The sequence below is a fragment of the Polypterus senegalus genome, chromosome 17, assembly GCF_016835505.1.
Source record: "Polypterus senegalus isolate Bchr_013 chromosome 17, ASM1683550v1, whole genome shotgun sequence".
In the NCBI taxonomy this organism is placed as follows: Eukaryota; Metazoa; Chordata; class Cladistia; order Polypteriformes; family Polypteridae; genus Polypterus; species Polypterus senegalus.
This window is the reverse complement of record NC_053170.1, coordinates 76879098-76905011: the sequence shown is the minus strand read 5'-3', so window position 1 is coordinate 76905011 and position 25914 is coordinate 76879098. Positions and strand designations below refer to the sequence as shown.

The 25914-nt window shown below is 39.2% G+C and overlaps 1 protein-coding gene across 4 annotated transcripts in view; it reads right to left on the bottom strand.

Annotated features, from left to right (window-relative positions):
* macf1a (microtubule actin crosslinking factor 1a) overlaps positions 1 to 25914 on the bottom strand; it is an 826555-nt gene that overhangs the window by 553231 nt on the left and 247410 nt on the right. For all 4 annotated transcript variants that reach the window (XM_039739817.1, XM_039739818.1, XM_039739819.1 and 1 more), the window contains exon 14: positions 3916 to 4210. In XM_039739817.1, coding sequence (XP_039595751.1) covers positions 3916 to 4210 — 295 coding nt within the window. The remainder of the gene's footprint in view (positions 1 to 3915; positions 4211 to 25914) is intronic.

The window sequence follows — 25914 nt, the reverse complement described above, 5'->3', positions numbered from 1 at the left end:
AAGTAGAAACCATATGTTTGTATGGTTATTTTTATATATTTTAAGCCTGTATAAACTCTCCCATACGGTTTATAAATATTCCCCGCACAATTATACAGCATAAACCCTTTGTATTCTCTTACATATTAAGTAGGATTCATTGAAATTATGTATGTAAACACACTGTTTATAAACAGTAAAACCTAAATATTATTTCAAAGATATCGAGTGTCTCCGATATCACATATGTTACAGCCATTACGATAGACAGGCCACCAGCAATAAATACGTACAATGCAGGAAAAATCGTATACAGTAAATGTGTGTACAGTGACACTAAATGTACGTACATGTAATAAGTACTGTACGTAGAAAATTAATTATGGTTACTCACCAACAAAGACACGACGACTTGTCCGATAATGATGAGTTTAATTTTACTGCACAACAAAGGAGAGCGTTACACCTCTTCAGGTGATTGTGTAGCACCACCATTGTTGTTCTTCTGGCAGTCTTCAATCCAAATCCCTAAAGCAGATTCCATCTGGACTAACGCCTTATTACATCCACTTGCAACTCGTTTTGCGCCCTGGTTAAAAGGACACTGTGGCCGTAGATCTTATATTCTTTTCCTCCTTTTTAAATAAAAAGAATCGCGGACTCATTGATGCCGTAATGGCGTCCTGCAGCGGTGTAGCTTTTCCCTTCCTTCAACATATCCAAAACTTTTACCTTTTCGGCAATCATTAGCATCTTCCGATGGCACTTGGGCACGGCCCCTGAAGCAGTAGCAGGAGCACATTGTTTTGGAGCCATAACGAAGGGCTTGACTATGCACAAAGATAAACACAAAAGAGCACAAAAGTTAACTCTTTATACAGCGAAACACGTTGATGCTGAATGAGCGACACGAGACTTCCTGGTTAACGAAGTGGAATCGAATTCGGCGCTCTGTCGCTGTGCCAGTCAGCAAACAAAAACTTAACTACGTGCTCTGATTGGTTAGCTTCTCAGCCATCCGCCAATAGCGTCCCTTGTAAGAAATCAACTGGGCAAACCAACTGAGAAAGCATGTACCAGAAGTAAAAAGACCCATTGTCCGCAGAAACCCGCGAAGAAGCGAAAAATCTGTGTTATATATTTAGATATGCTTACATATAAAATCAATGTGAAGCTGCAAAAGTTGAAGCGCGATATAGCGAGGGATTACTGTATTTAACATTCTGTGGTTATATCAAAAAATATTTCCGTGCCTGAAACTTGGACTGGGAGTTATTATAAAAACTACACTTACCAAAACAACATGAAATTGAAGAGGTACTAGGCTTAATTATGAATTATGATGAAAGACTGCAAAACCTTTTCAGTTTAAGCAAACAAAGATTGAGAAGTGACATTATCCAAGCGTTTAAAATTATAAAAGGAAAAGTACAGTACTTGTATCCAAGCCATTACATTAAAATGAGTTAATCGGGAACACAGGGTTACAATTGCAAACATGTTCAAGGCAAATTTCACACAAACATTAGGTTTGTCTCCCAACCGTCCAATTTGAGCTGACAATCTAATGTACTTATTTCTAATCCTATCCAACCTTGTCACACACAGTGCAAATCTTAGCATCTTTAACTCTGCCACCTTCAACTCTGTCTTCTGCTTTCTGGTCAGTGTCACCGTCTCCAACCCATATAACATAGATGGTCTCACTAATGTCCTGTAGACCTTCCCTTTAACTCTTGCTGATAGCAGTCTGTCATAAATTACTCCTGATACTCTTCTCCACCCATTCCACCCTGCCTGCACTCTCTTTTTCATCTCTCTTCCACAATCCCCTTTACTCTGTACTGTTGATTCCAAGTATTTAAACTCATCCACCTTTGCCAACTCTACTCCTTGCATCCTCACCATTCCACTGACCTCCCTCTCATTTACACACATGTATTCCATCTTGTTCCTACTGACCTTCATTCATCTCCTTCTCTAGAGCATGTTTCAACCTCTCCAGGGTCTCTACTACCTGCTCCCTACTATCGCTACAGATCACAATGTCATCAACAAACATCATAGTCCACGGGGACTCCTGTCTAATCTCGTCTGTCAACCTGTCCATCACCATTGCAAATGAAGGGCTCAGAGCCAATCTCTCATGTAATACCACCTCCACATTGAATGCATCCATCACTCCTTCCACAGACCTCACCACTGTCACACTTCCCTCATACATATCCTGTACAACTCTTACATACCTCTCTACCACTCCCAACTTCCTTATATAATATCATAAATCCTCTCGAGGCACCCTGTCATATGCTGTCTCTAGGTCCAATGCAACTCCTTCTGGCCTTCTCTGTACTTCTCCATCAACACCATCTGAGCAAACACTGCATCTGTGATGCTCTTTCTTGGCATGAAACCATAATGCTGCTCACTAATCATCACTTCCCTTCTTAACCTTACACTACTCATTTCCATAACTTCATGCTATGGCTCATCAATTTTATCCCCTTGTAGTTACTACAGCTCTGCACATCCCCCTTATTCTTAAAAATCAGTACCAGTGCAGTCCTTCTCCACTTCTCAGACATCCACACACCTTCCCGGACTCCATTAAACAATCTGGCTAAAAACTCCACTGCCAACTCTCCTAAACACCTCCATACCTCCACAGGTATGTCATTTGGACAAACACCTTTTCCATTCTTCATAGCTGTTCTTACTTCCTCCTGGCTAATCCATTGTACTTCCTGGTTCACTATTTTCACATCATCTAGGCTTTCTCTCCATCTCATTCTCTTCTTTCATCAGCTTCTCAAAGTACTTTTTCCATCTGTTCAACACACCCTCCTCGTTTGTAAGTGTGTTTCCATCTTTACCCTTTATCACCTTCACCTGCTGCACATCTTTCCCAGCTCGGTCCCTCTGTCTAGCCAATCAGTACAGGTCCTTTTTTCCCTCCTTAGTGTTCAACCTCTCATGCAACTCATCATATGACTTTTCTTTAGCCTTCGCCACCACTCTCTTCATCTTGTGCCTTATCTCCTTGTACTCTAGTTTACTTTCTGCATCTCTCTGACTATCCCACTTCTTCAGCATCCTCTTCCTTGTATACTGTCCTGTTAAACCCCATTCCAGCACCAGGTTTCCTTTTCCTCCTTCCTCTGTCCAGATGTCATGCCAAGCACCCTTCGTACTGTTACCCTTACTACTTCTGCTGAAGTTGCCCAGCTTTCTGGTGACTCTTCATTGCCACCCACTGCCTATCTTACCTCCTCCCTAAACTCAACCTTGCAGCCTTTCTTTTTCAGCTTCCACCATTTGTTCCTTGGCTCTGCCCTCACTTTCCTCCTCTTCTTGATCTCCAACGTCATCCATCTCCACCATCCTGTGCTGTCTAACTACACTGCCCCTGCCACCACTTTGCAGACTTTAATATCCTTCAGATTGACGCTTCTGCATAGGATATAATACTGCATAAGATGATATAATTGTGATCTAACCAATGAATTGTATAAATATAGCTAAAAGGATGCTCCTTTTTTGTAACAGTTGCTTGTGCCATTAAATGTTGCCTCTTGTAAGACTTAGACAAAGAATAATGATTGACACCTTCTCCTGCCAGTGTTTTATTGCCTAAACTGAGGCATTCCAGTGGGGGAGTGCCCATTAAATATCTCCCAAACTTAGACATTTGTTGTCAAAATCAGTATATGCAGTGTTGCCAAACCATTAATCTTCATTTCTTTCTTTCTAAAACCAAAAACCTAAACAGCTGTTTATAGTAGGTTTCGCTAAACTTTCATTTGATTTAGATAGTGGGACGGAAGGGACTTGACATACTTGGCCAAGTATGCACTTCATTTTATTGTGCCCACCTTATGATTACACTAAACACTTGCAAAGGTCATCTGAAATAAAATAAATGGAGGAGGTTCATACCTGTGTTTCTTCAACCCAAGAAAGAAGTTCATAGGCAAAGCGGAGGTTTCCTTCATCTTCAGATGAGGAAATGGCCAATAATTCAGTGCGACTCAAAGGTTTCCATAACCAAGATTCAGAAGAACCCAGAGTAGTCTCTGCTCGTCGAGTTAGGCTTCTGGTTTCTAATTTGAAGTGACCAGGCACCTGCAGTTCATTCTTTAATGATGTAGTAGAAGATGCAAAGTGATCCTTTCTGTACAAATTAGCAGAATCCCGACGCAGAACAACCAGTTCTTCTTGCAGACATGTAATTCTAAAATTAAAATGGCCATGAAGAGGACAAATGAGGATAAATGTAAAAAAGTGCAAATCCAACATTTAGGCTATTAAACAGTTATTTGAAATTAAGTTAATTAAGCAATATCTCAAACCATTATTTATACATGCTATTAGATGCTTTCTACTTTTTATTCTTGACATCTAAAAACGACAATACATTCAACTTAAAACAACAATATGATTTTGCTAAAACATAGTAAGCAAAGGTTTATGGTGCAAGCAGCCTTATCTGAAATTGGTTAAGTTAAGAGTCATATTCCTCAGTGGTCAATAGTAGGGCTGCTGCAATTTTTAATATATATGCTTGCGAGCTACTTTTGAAATGACCAGGTCGAAATGAGTTACCTACATTAAAAATGCTATATATACATACATAAATATACATATACTGTACATACATACATATATATATACACACACACTATCTATATATATATATATATATATATATATATATATATATATATATATACACACACACATATACATATATATATATATACACACACACTCTATATATATATATATATATATATATATATATATATATATATACACACAGTGGTGTGAAAAACTATTTGCCCCTTCCTGATTTCTTATTCTTTTGCATGTTTGTCACACAAAATGTTTCTGATCATCAAACACATTTAACCATTAGTCAAATATAACACAAGTAAACACAAAATGCAGTTTTTAAATGATGGTTTATATTATTTAGGGAGAAAAAAAAATCCAAACCTACAAGCCTGTGTGAAAAAGTAATTGCCCCTCTGAACCTAATAACTGGTTGGGCCACCCTTAGTAGCAATAACTGCAATCAAGCGTTTGCGATAACTTGCAATGAGTCTTTTGCAGCGCTCTGGAGGAATTTTGGCCCACTCATCTTTGCAGAATTGTTGTAATTCAGCTTTATTTGAGGGTTTTCCAGCATGAACCGCCTTTTTAAGGTCATGCCATAGCATCTCAATTGGATTCAGGTCAGGACTTTGACTAGGCCACTCCAAAGTCTTCATTTTGTTTTTCTTCAGCCATTCAGAGGTGGGTTTGCTGGTGTGTTTTGGGTCATTGTCCTGTTGCAGCACCCAAGATCGCTTCAGCTTGAGTTGTGAACAGATGGCGGACATTCTCCTTCAGGATTTTTGGTAGACAGTAGAATTCATGGTTCCATCTATCACAGCAAGCCTTCCAGGTCCTGAAGCAGCAAAACAACCCCAGACCATCACACTACCACCACCATATTTTACTGTTAGTATGATGTTCTTTTTCTGAAATGCTGTGTTCCTTTTACGCCAGATGTAATGGGACATTTGCCTTCCAAAAAGTTCAACTTTTGTCTCATCAGTCCACAAGGTATTTTCCCAAAAGTCTTCTCAATCATTGAGATGTTTCTTAGAAAATTGAGACGAGCCCTAATGTTCTTTTTGCTTGACAGTGGTTTGCGTCTTGGAAATCTGCCATGTAGGCCGTTTTTGCCCAGTCTCTTTCTTATGGTGGAGTCGTGAACACTGACCTTAATTGAGGCAAGTGAGGCCTGCAGTTCTTTAGACGTTGTCCTGGGGTCTTTGTGACCTCTCGGATGATTCGTCTCTGCGCTCTTGGGGTAATTTTGGTCGGCCGGCCACTCCTAGGAAGGTTCACCACTGTTCCATGTTTTTACCATTTGTGGATAATGGCTCTCACTGTAGTTCGCTGGAGTCCCAAAGCTTTAGAAATGGCTTTATAACCTTTACCAGACTGATAGATTTCAGTTACTTCTGTTCTCATTTGTTCCTGAATTTCTTTGGATCTTGGCATGATGTCTAGCTTTTGAACTGCTTTTGGTCTACTTCTCTGTGTCAGGCAGCTCCTATTTAAGTGATTTCTTGATTGAAACAGGTGTGGCAGTAATCAGGCCTGGGGGTGGCTAAGGAAATTGAACTCAGGTGTGATACACCACAGCTAGGTTACTTTTAACAAGGGGCAATTACTTTTCACACAGGGCCATGTAGGTTTGGATTTTTTCTCCCTAAATAATAAAACCATCATTTAAAAACTGCATTTTGTGTTTACTTGTGTTATATTTGACTAATGGTTAAATGTGTTTGATGATCAGAAACATTTTGTGTGACAAACATGCAAAAGAACAAGAAATCAGGAAGGGGGCAAATAGTTTTTCACACCACTGTGTATGTATATATATATATACATATATATATATATATATACATATACATATATATATATACACACATACACACACACTATATCTATACAAATAAACGGCAAAGCCCTCACTGACTCACTCACTGACTGACTGACTCATCACTAATTCTCCAACTTCCCGTGTAGGTAGAAGGCTGAAATTTGGTAGGGTTATTCCTTACAGCTTCCTTACAAAAGTTGGGCAGGTTTCATTTCAAAATTCTACGCGTAATGGTCATAACTGGAAGCTGTTTTTCTCCATTTACTGTAATGGAGATGAGCTTGAAACCCGTGGGGGCGGAGTTTCGTGTGACACGCCTTCCACGTAATCACGCAGTACGTAGAAAACCAGGAAGAGGCCCAAAAAGCGCTGAAGAAAACATGCATTATATAATTGAGAAGGCAGCGAAACAATAAGAAGTGAGCGAGTGACATATACAACCATGTTCATGAGTTCTGCTACTTCGGAAACAAAGCACGATGTAAACCTAAACTTTAAATTAAGACAGTCTGTCGCTGGCGTTTGTAATTTAGTGCCTACCCATATAAGGCCGTCCGTCGGCGGCAATCCAATAGCAAACTGCCACAGGTAAATATTCACGGGTGAAGGACTGTCCTTATGCAGAGGAAAATGAGATGGTCAGCGTGGTGTTTGGCACAAACTCAGCGAAACTGCGAGAGAAAGTTTTAAGTGCGGGACTTTGGTAACATTAGATACAGCCATGGACATAGCACGACATGGCACCAGCACAGCTGGGAAACTTCGATGCATGTACACCGAGCGGCTCACGTGAACTGACGCAGTGCACAGACAAAAAGCAACGGTTCCAAAGAGCGCTGAACAAAAATGAATTACACAATTGAAAAGGCAGCAAAAAAATATGAAGCGTTTGATACATACAAGCATATTCATAAATGCAGCTACTGTGGAAACAAAGCACACGGTGGAAAAAGTCAATGTCCCGCTAAAGGAACACAGTGTAAAAAAACCCGTGCATGCAGTGTGTCGGGTCTCAGATAAAGAAGAAGACGAGCTGTTTATTGATGCAGTAAGAAACGAATCGATGAATGAAACCTGTCATCTTTACAACGATTGACAAACACGGAATGTAACTTGAACACAACACATCCTACAAATACGAACCTGATTGAAAGAAATAATGATAATCAAATCCTTGATGACAGCAACACTCAGTAAAACTCACAAAACAATTACTGTATATTGACAGTCATGTTACGTTATTTTGAAAATGTTCCCTTTTCTTTTTCATACCTTCTTTAACACACTACATCTCCGCTGCGATACGCGGGTATATATATATACCCCGATCTACATACTCGAATAATGGATACTTTATTCGCCATCAATGATTGTTTTGGTAAAGCCATACTCAGTGTATTCATTAGATGAACTGTAAAAAAGTAAGAGTGAGGGGAGGATGACTTATTGAGGCATGCAAGCAAAACCACAATAGCACGCGGGCTCGATGTCGAAAAAATATATCTTTTCAAGTTCTATTTACTCCATATGTGTCAAAGTCAAGGCCCAGGCAACATCCAGCCAGTGTAATTATATCCGCCCGAGATCATTTTATATACTGTATTATTGTTATTAATGGCCCGGGGATATGAAGCACTGGTAACACAATAAACTACAGATCCCATAATGCAGCGCTTCAGCTGCCTTGCCGAACACTTACCGCGTCCACGCCGTCTCTTCAGTCTTTTCCTTACTTTGCGAAGGAAGCAGCTTTCTCAGAGCTTCTGCACTGTTTTATAAGCGAGCGATATATAAGAAAGTCCTTTTTCCTTGCTTGCAAACAAGCAGCCTTTTTATTTAATCCACGGGTTCTCCGCTGTTTCATTGTTCATTTATTACGATTTTTATAGTTATTGTGTAGGTTTTATTTGATCCACGGGTTCTCTTCTGTGTTCACTGCGGTGTCTTCTTTCGTTTATGAGCTTCGCCAAGGAAGCAGCTTTCTCACAGCTTCTGCACTGTTTTAAAAACGAACGAAATATAAGAAAGTGCTTTTTCCTTGCTTCACCAACGAAGCAACCTTTTTATTTAATTCACAGGTTCTCTTCTATTTTATTGTTCATTTGTTACGATTGTTACAGTTATTGTGTAGGTTTTATTTAATCCACGGGTTCTCTTCTGTGTTCACTGCGGTGTCTTCTTTCGTTTACGACCTTCGCCAAGGAAGCAGAAACTTACAACCACCGAAACTTTGTAACGGCACAAGACATCAGGTCACATCTCTATAAAACAACCTAATTGAAGCAACTATATTTACTGGCAGTGCCTCAGCTGACACAGTTTTTATTCCTCGCATCCCCGTTATACCATCTAATCTCCCATTTCAATTCAAACGTGTTCAATTTCCAGTAAGGCTCTGCTTCACAATGACAATTAATAAGTCTCAGGGACAAACACTACAAAAGGTTGGCATTGATTTGAGGCGGATTGCTTTTCACATGGCCAACTGTATGTTGCATGCTCAAGAGTGAGCTCAGCACACAGCTTAGTCATATTACAAACAGAGGGCGAACTGACAACGTGGTATACAGAGATCCTTAACAATTAATTTTTACATATTTTCATTCAGTCTAAAAATGTTTACTTTTTATTAATAAAATATTCAGACAGTATTTCACCGCTGCTGCCTGGTATTTTGCTAGTATACATATATATATATATATATATATATATATATATATATATATATATATACACACACACACACTACGTATATGTACAGTAATCCCTCCTCGATCGCGGGGGTTGCGTTCCAGACTCCCCCGCAATAGGTGAAAATCCGCGAAGTGTATATATTTTAAGCCCTTATAAACTCTCCCACACTGTTTATAAATATTCCCCACAGTGTTATACAGCATAACCCCTTTGTATTCTCTTAGATATTAGGTAAGATTCATTGAAATTATGTATATAAACACACTGTTTATATACAGTAAAACCTAAATATTATTTTAAAGATATTGAGTGTCTCCAATATCATATATGTTACAGCCATTACGATAGACATGCCACCAGCAATAAATACGTACAATGCAACAAAAATAGTATACAGTAAATGTGTGTGTACAGTGACACTAAACGTACGTACATGTACTAAGTACTGTAAGTAGAAAATTAATTAGTTACTCACCAACAATTACTTGTCCGATAACAATGACAATGTACAGTATATGTATATACACACACTATATATATATATATATATATATATATATATATATATATATATATATATATATATATATATATATATATAGTGAAAGCTGGCCCCGGCACAGACAGACGGACAACATGTTTTCACCCATCACACCGTTTATTTACACTATATACAATATTTACAATGTCCAAAGTCACGTGCACTCACACCCCAGTGCCTCTGCACCGATTTCCCCAAAGTCCAGGGCCCACAGTCTTTGTGCCTTCCTGGCCGCCTCCCATCCTCTCTCTCCAGTTCAGTCCTGCTACCTCCCGACATCCACCAATGACTGGAGGGAGGCGGCCCCTTTAATGGGAACCCAGATGGGCTCCAGCTGCTTCCCGGCACTTAACGTTGACAACACCCCTGTGTGGCGGAAGCGCCGGCTGCGCACCCGGAAGCCGTCCGTGTCTCCCCGGTCGTCTTCACCCCGGCACTTCCTGGTATGGCGGAAGTGCCGGGCTCCCGGGAAAAATAGGCACTGGCGCCGCCTGGCGGTGGCCACGGGTCCCTACAGGGCTGGGCTTCAAAGCCCCCTACCCGAGGCCTCCTGCATAACCAGGACGGACGCCCCTTCTCGGTCTGGAGGAGGCACACGCCCTCCTCTGGTCCTCCAAGCGTCCCGGCCGGGCTCCAGCCTCGGCCGAGGACCACACGGGATGAACCGGCATCGGGGCGCCGCCTGGCGGTGGCCACGGGTCCCGTACAGGGCTGGGCTTCCAAGCCCCTTACCCGAGGCCCCCAATATAACCAGGACGGACGGCCCCTCGCGGTCTGGAACAGGCACAAGCCTATATATATATATATATATATATATATATATATATATATATATATATATATATACATACACACACACTATATATATATATATATATATATATATATATATATATATATATAAATACACACATATATATATTTATATATATAAATACACACATATATATATTTATATAATATATATATATACACACATATATATATTTATATATATATACTGCTCAAAAGAATTAAAGGAACACTTTTTAATCAGGGTATAGCATAAAGTCAATGAAACTTCTGGGATATTAATCTGGTCAGTTAAGTAGCAGAGGGGGTTGTTAATCAGTTTCAGCTGCTGTGGTGTTAATGAAATTAACAACAGATGCACTAGAGGGGCAACAATGAGATGACCCCCAAAACAGGAATGGTTTAACAGGTGGAGGCCACTGACATTTTTCCTTCCTCATCTTTTCTGACTGTTTCTTCACTAGTTTTGCATTTGGCTACAGTCAGTGTCACTACTGGTAGCATGAGGCGATACCTGGACCCTACAGAGGTTCTTTAGTCGATATAAATTGGAAAGCTAACTACATCACAGCCAGAGTTTTGCAGTAGCTCGCATGTTTGATTGTGAATGCAGGATGACCAGTGTGTTAGAAGAGAAGAGATCTCAGACTGGCCACCCTGTATGTCAATCATGTGGCAAATGCCATAGGGAGGATATATGATAGACTAACATTTAAAACAAATGTTTTTTGAATGCAACGTGATCTACCTGCACTACCTTTGCGATCTACCAGTCGATCGCGATCGACGCATTGGGCACCCCTGATCTAGAATCTGTTGAATCATTAGAGAGGGGCTTGGAAAGAATGCAGGCTTGAGATTTGTGGCAGATGAAATTTAAAGTAAATGTACAGTATTAAACATAAAAAGTAAATATGTTAGGTTTGAATATACAACGGAAGGTCTGAAAATTCAAAGTATACCTTTGTACCAGTATGAGAAGGATTCAGGAGATGTAGTGGACTCAACACTATCAACTGTCATAAGGCTAACAGAATGTTAGGCTATATAGTACGATGTGTAGAGTACAAGCCAAAGGAGGTTATCCTTAAGCTTTATAACGCACAGGTTAGACTTAGTTAGTACTGTGTACAATGTTGTTCTCTAAGAAAAGCGCTATAAGAAGTCCAGTGAAGAGCACCTAGGTTAATTCCAGGACTCAAGGGGCTTCATGTATAACACCGTGCGTAGAATTCACACTAAAACATGGGGTACGGACAAAAGCGGAAATGCGAGTTCGCACAAAAAAATATAGATGCATAAATCTGTGTGAACTCTAAGTTGCAGGCACTTCCCCTTTGGAAATCCCAACGATTTGGGTGGAAATCCCCACTCCGACTCCTCCCAGAGTTTCAAATATTTTAATATGCAAATCAATATAAATATAGATAGATAGATAGATAGATAGATACTTTATTAATCCCAAGGGGAAATTCACATAATCTAGCAGCAGTATACTGATACAAAGAAGCAATATTAAATTAAATAGTAATAAAAAAATAAATAAAAAAAATGAAAAAAATAAAAATAAAAATAAAATAAAATATATACATCTTTATATAGAAAACAAGAATTTCTGTAAATGCAAAGTGGAGGAATGAAAAAACATACTATTTGTTGGCTTAATCAGTGGTATAAACAAAATGAATTTCTAAACAAATTGTAAAACAGAACTGAGCAAAAATTATTTATAATTAATAAAATCAATGAGACCAGTGAAAATCTATTGAAACCAACTGATTTTCTGAATTATGGCTTACATTTTACACATAAAGTGGTATCAGATCTTTAAAGCTAATCATTGTTAACAAATAAGACTGTTTATATGTACTTAAAGACAGTTATTAAATAGATCAATGCCACTTGGAATTTTATTTTTGGTTATATAATTTATGGCAAGGCAAACACACCATGACTTTTTCAGTAGTTTAGTAGCCTACAAGAGTACCCTTAAACAATCCTACCTACTTCTGCTTATAAAATAACTTCAGACAAATAACGCTTTTGGAAATTTGAGCAAGAACTGATCATTTCATGTCCAGCACTTTAACGGGATAAAGATCTGTACTTTGACTGGGTCATTGTAAAACAATAAAATTCAGACATGACCTGCTGAAGTATTTTCTGCATACAGTAGAATTTTACGTTATTGTCACTGATGGCAAGTAATTTACAAGTAGATACTGATGTAGCAATGCAAACCATAACAAAAGCAGTCTTATGTTTGGAGTTCTGGTATTATGTTCCTACTTTGAAATGTATGGTTAGTGTCCTTCTTTAAAGATAAGGTCCATGTTGGTCAAATAATGACATTTTTGAATTGTTTGTTCAAGAAATTTATTCTACAATTCTTGAGGATCATGTAAGTGCATTCTGGCAAACCTGAAGTGAACACTAATACTTTTATTTCCACCTTTGCAACTCCACCAGTTGAGCTATTTTTGTACAATGACTTTCCGAACATAGAGTCCCAAAAACTGACCGTAGCCAACAGGAGAGGTATCTATAAATACCCATACAGTTTTTGTGAGCTTTTACCTACAAGCACAGAAACACTTTTGTAGCCAAATGATATAATAAATAGTGAACACATCACCATTGACTGTGAGCCCAATTGCTTTGTCAACTTACATGCACACAATATTACCAATGAAATTATAAATATACTCTTTACATGTTTGGGAATTTCAACCTATTTCTTAGATACAGGCCAATCCAACGAGGCTTGTAAATCCTTTTCAGCTAACAATATCAAATCAAGTTTTAAACAAACACAGACTACAATTATCTGCCACAGTAGTTGGTAATTTATTGCATGTAGCTATTGTTCTCTGTATGAAGTACATCTTTCTAACATATGGGAAAAAATTATAACCAGCTTCAACCTGTGTCCCGGAGGTCTTATTAAAACAATAGCTGAGATTCACCATGCATATTTCCTTTATAATTTTGAACACTTCAGTCATGCCACCTCATATTTTCTGTTTACTGGAACTGAAAAGACACAACTCCTTCAATCTATCATAATAGCTCATACCACCCAGTCCTAGAAACAGCCTAGCTGCTCTTCTCTAGAGTTTTGTAAGTGCTGCTGTGTCGTTTTTGTAAAAAGCAAACCAGAAATGTGTTATATCCCTTAAGAATAACCTCCCTCGACTTGCACTTCCACACATCCAGCTATATAACATATAGCATACAGTACTTAGCCTTGCTAGTTGCTTCTGTACACACAATCTGGAAAAGGACAGTGAGCTGATTCCACTGTCCAAGGTTATTCTCATAAGGTGTATAACAATATTTTAACCTCTTTTTGTTTATACAACTCTAACATTTTCACTTTGCAATTGTAAAACATTACTTAAATTAAATTTCAACTGCCACAAATCAGCTCAAGTCTGAATTATGCCCAGGTGCAACTTCGATTATGCTCTTTTGTTTTTATCCTCGCAGAATTCTGGGATATTAGTAAAACACAATATCCTCATATAAACCCATTTTCACTATTTATTAATTCTGTTGTTTGTGCCATGTAAATTTTGATATTTTCCTTATTAACCACTTATAATAATTTCCCCATGATTCACTTTAAAAGAGAGGTTTGGCGTTTATCAATTTAAAGACATCACTTCACAATTATATGATATATATTCATTTTCCATATGAAACTGTGTTCTAAAGTTAAGCATTTCTTTCTAAATAAAAAAAAATACCTAGTCTGTCTTTGCATTTGAAAATGGAACTCAATGGGCGGGGAACCAAATGTGTAAAAATGCATGCTTGTGGCAACAAAAGAAAAGTGGAAGGAACACATTTGATCACTGATTCTTGGCACTATTTTTCTTAAAGAAAGGATATGTTTCCTGTTCTCTCGTCTGATCAAAGTATCCATCATGGCTAGAATTTTGTAATTTTTCCACAGTTGCCCAAAGCATCACAGTAACTTCAGATTCCCTTTAGTCTTTCCAATTTTGTTTCATCAATAATTACATTCTCACATGGTTTGTAACATATCATGCTCTGGACAAAAGAGTGATATAGAGCGCATAGCTGTAATTATGATATGAAATCATATAATTTGAGTACATATTGTATCTGCCATAAAATTTTTGCATATGTCACTTGTACTTAAATCTTTCATTTATGTTGAAACTGGTGCAAGTGTGTGAAAACACATTGCAATGTTACATAAGGTAATTGTGGCAGGGGCTGCTTTTCACTTGTAACATTCTTTGTTGTTATATTTATATAACCTAGAGAACGAGATTCACGTCCAAGTGGTTATTGTCCAGTTTTCTACAAAACAGTGACAGCAATTACCTGTTCATTAACACAACTGCACTTGGACATAATGTTTTGAGGTGAAAAGTAAACACTAGAAGAAATCACAACACTGGCACTGAAAGCTGCAAAAGAAGCTTGACATGAAAAATAAGTAACTTACCCTTTACACTTACTGGGCTATAATTACTTGGATCAATCCAACCAACCACTTAGATATTTGGAACAAAATTTTGTTATCTTCTAGTCTGCAAGAATTTCCCGAATGTGTAGTGATTTTTCAAGGATTTATGTATGTACTCACAAATCTCCTTCAGTACTCTAGGATAAATATATTGTAGTCCCAGCAATTTACTCAATTAAAGACTTTTTAATCTAGGCATAACTTCTCTCATACAATTTATAAATAAAATTAGTATTTCTTTAACCTCTTAACGCGCACACGTACCGGTCCCGGGACTTAACAGCGGTTCAAAAACGTTACAGTAATGTGTGCATGCCCATCTGCCATGCATCTTGACACCCTACCCATCAAATGAAACTTCAAAGTCTCATCTTTCCGATGATATAAACCATTTTGACACACAACAACCACAGCACTGACACTAAAACCTTTTTTACAGAGAAGTACATACTTTTAAGAGTTGACTGTGCCTACCTTTGAAGACCCCCTGCAAGTCAAACATCAATATTTCCGAGCAGTATTGATCCCATTGTGTCCGTAAGGCTCCAGTGAATATAAATCAATAAAAAAAATTTAGGTCCAAAACACACGATATATTCTCAAAGGGACAAAAACTCCAGAAAACGTTTCATAACTTGAGACCACCTAAGTAATTTTTTTTCACTTATATTGCTCATATTAGACGTAATTTGTTTCTGTCGGCGATAACCATGCTACCGCATGAAACACGGAAGTGTTAGCTTTCGAAACACACCTAAGTTGGCCAATTACGATGGGTCTGGGGTTGACTGGCACCTCGTATAGCCAACCAGTGTCACAGAAAGCTTGCAGGGTGACGTATAGCTCTGAACTCTGGTAGAATCTACCAGTTTGATTGGACACTGTGACTGACACTCAAAACTTACAGCCAATGAGCAGCCGAGCATTTTGATATGTAACTTGCTATACTAACTTGTAAACAAAACGATCGGAGCTGCGTGAAGGTGGCATTTGTGCCAGTCTGCAGAGTTGGTGCGTGGTTGTTTATTGTGATTTCGCCAAGTTTTTTCGCAGTTTACATATGAATAAAAGTAGAAGTTTAAACGTAAATAATTGCTCGATTAAATAATAGATGCATGTACGCGTTGCAAAAGTATTCAACCGGCACACGGGACGTCTAATGGGAGAGAGCGACGTGCCACCCTTGTGCTTTCTGCTTGCTAGTGATTGCTGCCATCAAGTGGCACATGGAAAACGCTGAGCTGTGTTGTAACAGTTTGTAAAAGAAATATATATAGTTTGTGTGCATTTTATAAAAAAAAAAAGTAAAAAATTAAAAATATAAATATATTTTTGGCCCATAACTTGTATTGACTATTTTTACATAGAAATGTGTATTTTTATTGTTTTATTATGGAACATGAATTTCCATAACTAATAGAGTGACACTGTGTGTAGATATAGATTCCTTTAGGTGTAAGCTTTCAGTAGAGCCCTTATTGATATATGTGGGTTGAAGCATTCAAAGTTATTACACTTTTTCCATATGTTCCAAAATGTGGATAATGGTCCCTCTAAAAAGCCCCTGGGCATGCCCACATAAAAACTGGTGTAAAAAATGTCATTTTTACAGGTATTCTTTTCAAATTTGAAATTTGAGTAGTCAACAGGTTATTCTGTTGGTACATAATGTGTTTCTGTCCCCACCTACCTACTGCAGCTTTATTTTCCTTTATTTTCATAAAAAAAACTTAGGCAAGAACAAAAAAATTCGTTTTTTTTGTGAGTTCTAATGTGCATAACTTTTGATCAGTCACACCTACAGTGATTCTGACTACTAAGGGTGAAACTAGAGAATGTTACCTTTACAAAGAGACCAAACATGTGTTTATACTCCAGATAGTTCAATAACAGCAATGATTCTAATTTGGAGAGGTCGAATTACAAGCGATTTAGCAAAAATGACCCCGAATGATAAAGTTTTCTGTAATTGCAGGGAAGTTAAGTAATTCTTCTAATGGAAAAAACGACACAAAAAAGATTTAGAGCATACACTATTTCACTGTCTACATATTTAATGTTCCTAATCAAATTTGCCTTTCCCAGATCAACTTCTACTAATAAAATACTGAAAGAATGACTTGGGTCAACTGTGCAAGAATGCCCTACAAATGCTTTTAAATTTTCCTAATACTTAAAAAGATAATTGTTCTACGAATAAGGAAAGCAACATTTAATGCTTTAATGAAGGGGTACCCAATACGTCGATCGCGATCGACCGGTAGATCAGAAAGGTAGTGCAGGTGGATCGTGTTGCATTCAAAAAAAAATTTTTTAAACGTTAGTCTATATATCCTCCCTATGGCATTTGCCACTTTATTGACATACAGGGCAGTCAGTCTGGGATCTCTTTTCTTCTAATACACTGGTCATCCCGCATACACGATCAAACGAAAGGGCTACCACAAAACTACGGCTGTGATCTTGTTAGTCTTCCAATTTATATCAACTAAAGAAGGGTTTAAAAAAAAAAAATTGTTTTTTATGGGCTGGATGTGGAAGATGATTTTTTTTCTCACAATGTCACAATCGAAGTGCGGTTTGTCTGATCTGTCAATCTATTATTGCTATTTCAAAGAAGGAAAATGTACAAAGGCACTTTCGAACTGTTCATAAAAACTACGAAACTGACTTCAATCCAAAAAGCGATCTGAGAAAGAGAAAGAAGAAGGAACTAAAATCTCAGTTAATAGGACAGCCGTCATTTTTCATTCAGCTGAATTCAAAAGCAAAGGCAGACACACCGAAGCATCATTCTGGGTGAGTCACTCGATCATTAATAATAAGAAATCATTCCAAGATGGAGAGATGATAAAAGATGCCTTCGTTGAGACAGATGGCTAGGGAGAAATTCCTGCTGAGATTTCAAGACCCCTGGCTGGAGAAAAAGGCATTTCTCCTTGTCATTAAACATGCAGAATGCAAGCAACTTAATAACGATCAATGGCCGCTAGACTTTTTTTTTTCCCCGATCTGACCAACATGTTGAATGAGCTTAATTTATAGCTGCAAGGAGAACTCCATGGCCAATATGATTAGCTCAGTTAATGCTTTCAAACAAAAAATGCTACATCTGTCCTCAAAGCTGTAGCATCTTGATTTGGGGAACATCAAAAACCTTGCGTCAGAGCTGGAGACGCAATGGAAGGCATGTGCGCAACTTGACAGCATTCGCCACACAGAGCAGATTGAAAATTGCCTGCCAGGCTTTGACAGACAGTTTCAATACTCAGCTTTACTTGAGCCACTCAATACATTTAAGTGCTATCCGTTTAGGGAAGATGTTGTGGGTGATTCAACCGCATCAAAAATTGCAAAACTGTTTCACCTAAAACTCTTCTACAGTGGAGGATGAGATTTTGACACTACAGGATGACATTCAGCTGAAGTTTGGGGCTCTTGGACAGTTTTGGAACTTACAGAGGAAAAGTACCCAAACCTGAGGAAATGTGCTACCTCCTTGACTGCATAATTCTGCTCTACTTATTTATGCAAGTGAGCCTTTTCCCACATGAAGATTATTAAATCCAAATATTGCAGTGACTATAAATGTATTGAATTGTTATTGTGCCATAAAGGTTATTCAGTTATGCAAGGTAGGCCAACATATATTTTATGTATAAAGTATACTCAGTATGTGTATGTATATATATTTGTGGCAGATTGCCAGGTCATTACCTGGCCAGGATGCCTGGAAGGACCGGAAAGGGACAATAACAGCTTCCAGGTCAAGACAGAGCAACTGCCCTGGACTAGTAAAGGACCACGGGAAAGGAGAAAAAGGGTTTTGGCCTGTTTGGACCCGTGGCCACCGCCAGGGGGCACCTCAAGCTTCATCGGACCTGGATAATTGTCACTTCTGCCACACCAGGCAAGATAGATTGTTTCCAGCCACCTGGAATGCATCCAGGCGGGAATAAAAGGCGCTGCCTCCTAACAGTCAACAAACTCCCAGGAGGAGAATAGAAGCGGCGAAGGACTGAGAGAAAGAGAAGGTTTATTCCCAGGTGCTCTGTGTGTTGTTCGGGACAGGATCCTGTGTTTATTTGGGGAAAAATAAACGTGTGTGTCTATAAAGATGTGGTCTCCGACTGGAGGTGTCCGGGAAAATATCACTAAATATATATATATATATATATATATATATATATATACATATACATTACATACATACATACATACATATATATACTAGCAGAATACCTGCGCTTCGCAGCGGAGAAGTAGTGTGTTAAAGAAGGTACGAAAAAGAAAAGGAAAAATTTTAAAAATAACGTAACATGATTGTTAATGTAATTGTTTTGTCATTGATATGAGTGTTGTTCTCATAGCTATCTATCTATCTATATATATCCATGTCTATATATATATATATATATATCTATATATATATATATATATATATATATATATGTTGTTCTCATATCCATCTATATATATATATATCTCTATCTAAATATATATATATCTCTATCTAAATATATATATATATATATATATATATATATATATATATATATATATATATATACCGCTTGGCAGCGAGAAGTAGTGTTAAAGAAGTTATGAAAAAGAAAAGGAAACATTTTAAAAATAATATAACATGATTGTCAACATAATTGTTTTGTGTATTTGGCGGCAGCGTCACAAAGTTTTTTCGTCTAGCTGCATCAGAAAATGTACCACGACGTCTGACACGCCTCCTTTTTACTGTTTTCTCACAGCTTGGATTGCTGATGTCATATATATATACACACACACACACACACACACACACACACATACATACATACATATACATATCTTCATATCTACATATACACACATATATATATACATACCTATCTACATCATATATACACACACATACATACATACACACACACAAATTATATATATGTGTGTGTATGCATTATCTGACGTCGTGTGTGTGTGTAATATATATATATATATATATATATATATAATGTAGATAGGGGTGTGTGTGTATATATATACACATACATACATACATACATATATATACACATACATATACTTGTGTGTATAGCTTTTATATATGTGTGTGTACAGCTTTGGTCACTGAGTGCAAGAGAGAAATAATAAAATATAGTCTATAAGTTATTAAACAGTAAAACATTAACGTTTAAGAAGTACAGGTACATTGAGCACTACTGGAGTGGTTGCGGGTAAACTACATTTTAAAGACTGTGTAACACAACAGGTAAGTAACTAACAGCAGCTAAAATGTATATGGATCATCTCTCGGTAGTAGATCCCTTTTGAAAGGCTACACGACGGCTGTGGTATAGAAATTACATTTTCTATGTGAACTTTCAAATTTGTGCCTCTGGTAATGTGCCTAACCGGCATTTAAAGAAAATTAGTTTTGTGTCCTCTGCAGTGTTAAGCGAGAAAGGCTTTGGTTTGGGATAAAAGGAAAAAAGGTGTAAAGAAAGGAAAGTTGCCTTTTTCTTTTATATAGTATAGAGAGATGTGTTCGCTGACGTTATGATCGCCTTTTGAGGACAGTCGCGGTGGGTCTTGTGTAGACTGGTAAGACGTCCCTGCCATTAATCAGCTGTGATGGCACTGTCAGTCCTCTGTTCGTGTGCGTGTCTTCATAATCCGGGGTGAGAACCTCATAATCGTATACGTGCAAAAGAAAGTGTGAATCGCCTTAATATTATTTTGTTGTGGTGTAGAAAAGGGGTCCCGTGTTTGCACTTGTCTGGGCTATATGTATGAAGTATGGCGGCGCCCGTGCAGGCTGCGGCTTACAGAGCTCCCGAGTCTGCAGTGTTTAGTGTTAATCTTTGTTCGTCTTTGTTAACTAGTATAAGTAGAAAAGTAGATTTAAGTGATAGTAGTACGCAGACATACATTTACGAGCGGCAAATCCTGCTAGATTTCCAAAGAAACTGCGCCGAAATACCCAGTGAGGTGACTGAGACGCTCCGCAGCCTTTGCTTACCGGCAGCCTGAGAAGCTGAGTTGGCAAACGCAGCGCAGAGATCGGAAACAGAAACGAGGTAAACGCGGCGGTGTTCGCACAAGGCTAAAAACTAACCCCACCAGACCTGCGATACCGTCTATTCTGCTTGCGAACGTCCGATCGCTGGACAACAAGCTGGATTATATAAAGCTGCAGCGGGAAATGAGAGACTGCTGCATCTTTATTTTCACTGAGACATGGCTCCAGGAAAACATTGCAGACTCGGCAATCCAGCTAGACGGACTGACCATCTTCCGAGCGGACAGAGACGCCTCTTTGTCCGGTAAGACCCGCGGGCGGACTGTGTGTTTATGTGAACAGAGAGTGGTGTACTAACGCTGCCTCAGTTGCGCGACACTGTTCCCCGCTGATAGAGGTTTTATCAGTAAGGTGTCGGCCTTTCTACCTGCCGAGGGAATACAGTTGCGTGATGGTGGTGGCGGTCTACCTCCCGCCTAGCGCAAATGCTAACCAGGCTAGCGGATCTCTACGAGATCATCAGCAAACTGCAAACGACGCACCCGAGGCATTTTTCATTATTGCTGGAGACTTCAATCATGCCAACTTGAAGTCATTTCTCCCAAAATTCTCCCAGAATGTGAACTTTGCAACTAGAGGGAAGCTGTCTGGACAATGTTTACATGAGCTCCTGACGCCTACAAGGCACTACCCCACCCTCACCTGGGCTGTTCAGATCATATCAGCGTTTTTATGGTTCCTGCATACAAGTCCCTGCTGAAGCGCACTAAACCAGCCCGCAAGAGCATCAGAGTGTGGCAGGTTGGTGCGGTTTCAGCTCTCCAAGACTGCTTCGAATTGACAGACTGGGACATTTTCAGAGAGGCTGCTATGGATGGTGACTCCATCAATCTGGAGGAGTACACAGACTCTGTGACTGGCTACATCTCCAAATGCATAGAGGATGTTACTGTTACCAAGGATGTTACCACTAGAGCCAACCAAAAGCCCTGGATGACAAGAGAAGTGCACAAGCTGCTCAAGATCAGAAATGCAGCCTTCAGATCTGGAGACAAGGCGCCCTTAGGGTGACCAGAGCCAACCTGTCTCGTGCTATAAGGAGAGCTAAGTGGGCATACGCAGAAGATCAACAAACAATTCAGCAGCACCAGAGACACACGTCGTATGTGGCAGGGTGTTCAGGCAATTACAAACTACAAGCCCAATCCACACAGCAGTGATGGTGATGCCTCCCTTCCAGATGAGCTGAACAACTTCTTTGCACGGTTTGAGGCACAGAACAAAGAGCCTGCGAGAAAAGCAACACCTCCCTCCACTGACCAAGCACTCTGTCTCTCCATAACAGATGTGAGGAGGACTCTATCCAGAGTCAATCCAAGGAAGGCTGCAGGACCTGACAACATACCTGGTCTTGTGCTCAAAGAATGTGCAAGTCAACTGGCTGGTGTCCTCACAGACATCTTCAACACATCTCTGAGCCAGTCGTCAGTCCCAACATGCTTCAAGTCGACCACCATCATACCAGTGCCAAAGAAGTCATCAGTGACATGCCTGAATGACTACCGACCAGTTGCACTCACACCAATCATAATGAAGTGCTTGAAAGGTTAGTCATGTCACACATAAAGACTAATCTCCTGCCTCCCTTGACCCTCTTCAGTTTGCATACCGCTCAAACAGGTCAACTGAGGATGCCATATGCTCTGCCCTTCACATCTCCCTGACACATCTGGATAAAAAGACACATATGTCAGGATGCTATTCATAGACTTTAGCTCTGCCTTCAACACAATCATCCCTCCAAAGCTGGTGGTAAAACTGAGCAGGTTGGGCCTAAACACCACCCTCTGCAATTGGATCCTGGACTTCTTGACAGAGAGGCCCCAGTCAGTTCGGATGGGCTACAACACTTCCAGCATCATCACACTGAGCACTGGAGCACCGCAGGGCTGTGTGCTTAGTCCACTGCTCTTCACCCTGCTGACTCACGACTGCACAGCCACGCACAACACCAATCACATCATCAAGTTTGCGGATGATACGACGGTGCTGGGACTGATAAGCAGGGATGATGAAAGAGCATACAGAGATGAGGTGAAATGGCTGTCCGCATGGTGTGAAGACAACAATCTATCTCTCAATGTCGACAAAACAAAAGAGATAATCGTGGACTTCAGAAAATCACGTCCTGCCCACATCCCGCTCAGCATCAACGGTTTAGATGTGGAGATTGTTAGGAGTACCAAGTTCCTCGGTGTGCACTTAACTGAGGAACTTACGTGGACACATAACACCTCATCACTAATCAAGAAAGCCCAGCAGAGACTACACTTCCTGAGGCGGCTGAATCAAGCACGTCTTCCCCCTTCCATCCTCACCATGTTCTACAGAGGCATCATAGAGAGTGTCCTGACCAGCTGCATCACTGTCTGGTATGGCAACTGCAACATATCCGACCGCAAGCCCTGCAAAGGATAGTGAAGACAGCAGAGAACATTATTGGGGTGCCTCTCCCTTCACTACAAGACATATTTTACAAACGCTGTGTCCGCAAGGCCTGCAGCATTGTGCAGGACCCTTACACCCCTCACATGGACTTTTCACACTTCTGCCATCCAAGAGAAGATATTGCAGCATCAAAGCCAAATCTGCGAGGCTGCAGGAGAGTTTTACCCCAAGCTGTTAGACTCCTTAACACCAGGCTGCCCCTGGGACCTTCCACACGGCCTCAACCTCCTCTACAAAACAGAACTTTTATACATGAAAACCACTATCCTGCAAAGAACTGAAAATCTCATACTGACCTCTAAGGATTTATGAAACATTCTGACCTGTCATTGTTTACACACGTCTTAAACAACTATTATCATACACTGATAATTTCTGTATTATCTATATCTATTATTTATTATTTATTTACTTATTATATTACATATCTTACACATCAATATTGCTGCTACTTGTTTGTCCTATCTTTGCACAATGTCTTGTCTTGTTTGTTTGTGTTTTAATTATAAATTTTAAAATTTTTATTCTATTTTTAATTTACTATTTGCACATCATGTTGTTACACTGTGGACCCTGAGCTTCGCAATTTCGTCTATCTGTATACTTGTATATGGTTGAGATGACAATAAAGTTCACTTTGACTTTGACTATAGCGCAAGGGGAGGATGAAAAAAATTAAAAGTGCTCACTTTGACTTAAGGCAGAAGCGCAGTCAGCGTCTCAAAGGCCGGCACAGCTATGCACGCGCGCTGGCTGCTCGACTTTTGCAGGGCAGGAGACCACAGTTTTTGCAAACACGCTCATGATATCAAAAGTCTCAGCTCTTTGAGGTCATTCATATATATATATATATATATATATATATATATATATATATATATATATATATATATATATATATATATATATCTATCTCAAAATACCCGTGCCTCATGCAGCGGAGAAGTAGTGTGTTAAAGAAGTAATGAAAAAGAAAAGGAAACATTTTAATAATAACGTAACATGATTGACATTGTCATGAGTGTTGCTGTCATATATATGCCTGCCTAAATAAGTCACCCTCGTTTTCGCTCTTACTTTATTTACCGTTCATTTAATCACGGCTAGTGGCGGGAAAAATTATAAAATGGAAGGAGGATGGCTTTACCAAAACAATTATTGATGGCGAATCGATTATTCATAAAGCTTGAATTGGTGATCTGTTTTTCTGTGTTAACCTCATATTTTTCATACTTCTTCTCAAACTAAGGTGGTGCGAGGGTAAAATGAATCGGGATCCGCTGATCAAAGTAATCGGTGTACCAGGAAATCATGCATTGACAAAGCTCCCCTTTGCTTGTAATGCAAAGTGTGATTAAATGCATTATTTTTATCATATGGAGCACATGCATCGAAGCTTCTCAGCTGTGCTTGTGCTAAGAAAAGGAAAGATTTTAAAAATAACGTAACACGATTGTCAATGTAACCTTTTGTAAGTAGTGCCTGGAGGATTCAGTGTGGAGAAACTCTATAGAGACAGCGTGTGTATTAACTTGTGGATTTTTCTGTGAGTATTTGGTGGCATTCTGACGAAGTTGCTTCGGAAGACGGCGTTAGCTGCAGAGCTCAGCTCAGAGCCAAATGAGATGAATGGGAGGGGAGATGATGACGAGACTCCCCACCCGCCTTAACTGTCAATCCCCCCCACAAACACAGTCTCGGAATTTGCATAAGCACACCCCTTCACCTACAATTTTAACTTAGTTATAAAGTGATCAAAACTCTCGCTTATGTCCTCGTCCTCTCATTAAACTTGTATCCCGCATTACCTGTGGGCATGTGAAACGCCAGCGGTAGCCTGTCTATGAACTTAATTCAAAGTTTAGGTTTACACCTTGCTTTCTTTCCGAGGTAGCAGCAGTCATGAATATGGTAGTATATGTCACTTTCGCTTTCGCTTCTTATTTTTTCGCTGCCTTCTCAATTATATAATGCATGTTTTCTTAAGCGCTTTTTGGAGGTCTTCCTGGTTTTCTACGCACTGCGTTGACAGTCAGTTCATGTGATTACGTGAGAGGCGTGATGATGTCACACGAAACTCCGCCCCCCCCACGTCATTCCAGCTCAACTCCATTACAGTTAATGGAGAAAATACCTTCCAGTTATGACCATTAGGCGTAGAATTTCTAAATGAAACCTGCCCAACTTTTGTAAGTAAGCTGTAAGTAATGAGCCTGCCAAATTTCAGCCTTCTACCTACACGGGAAGTTGGAGAATTAGTGATGAGTGAGTGAGTGAGTGCTTTGCCTTTTATTAGTATAGATATATACACATATATATACATATATATATACACATATATATACACATACATATACATATATACATATATATACATATACACATATATATATATACACATATACACATATATATATATACACATATACATATATATATATATATAC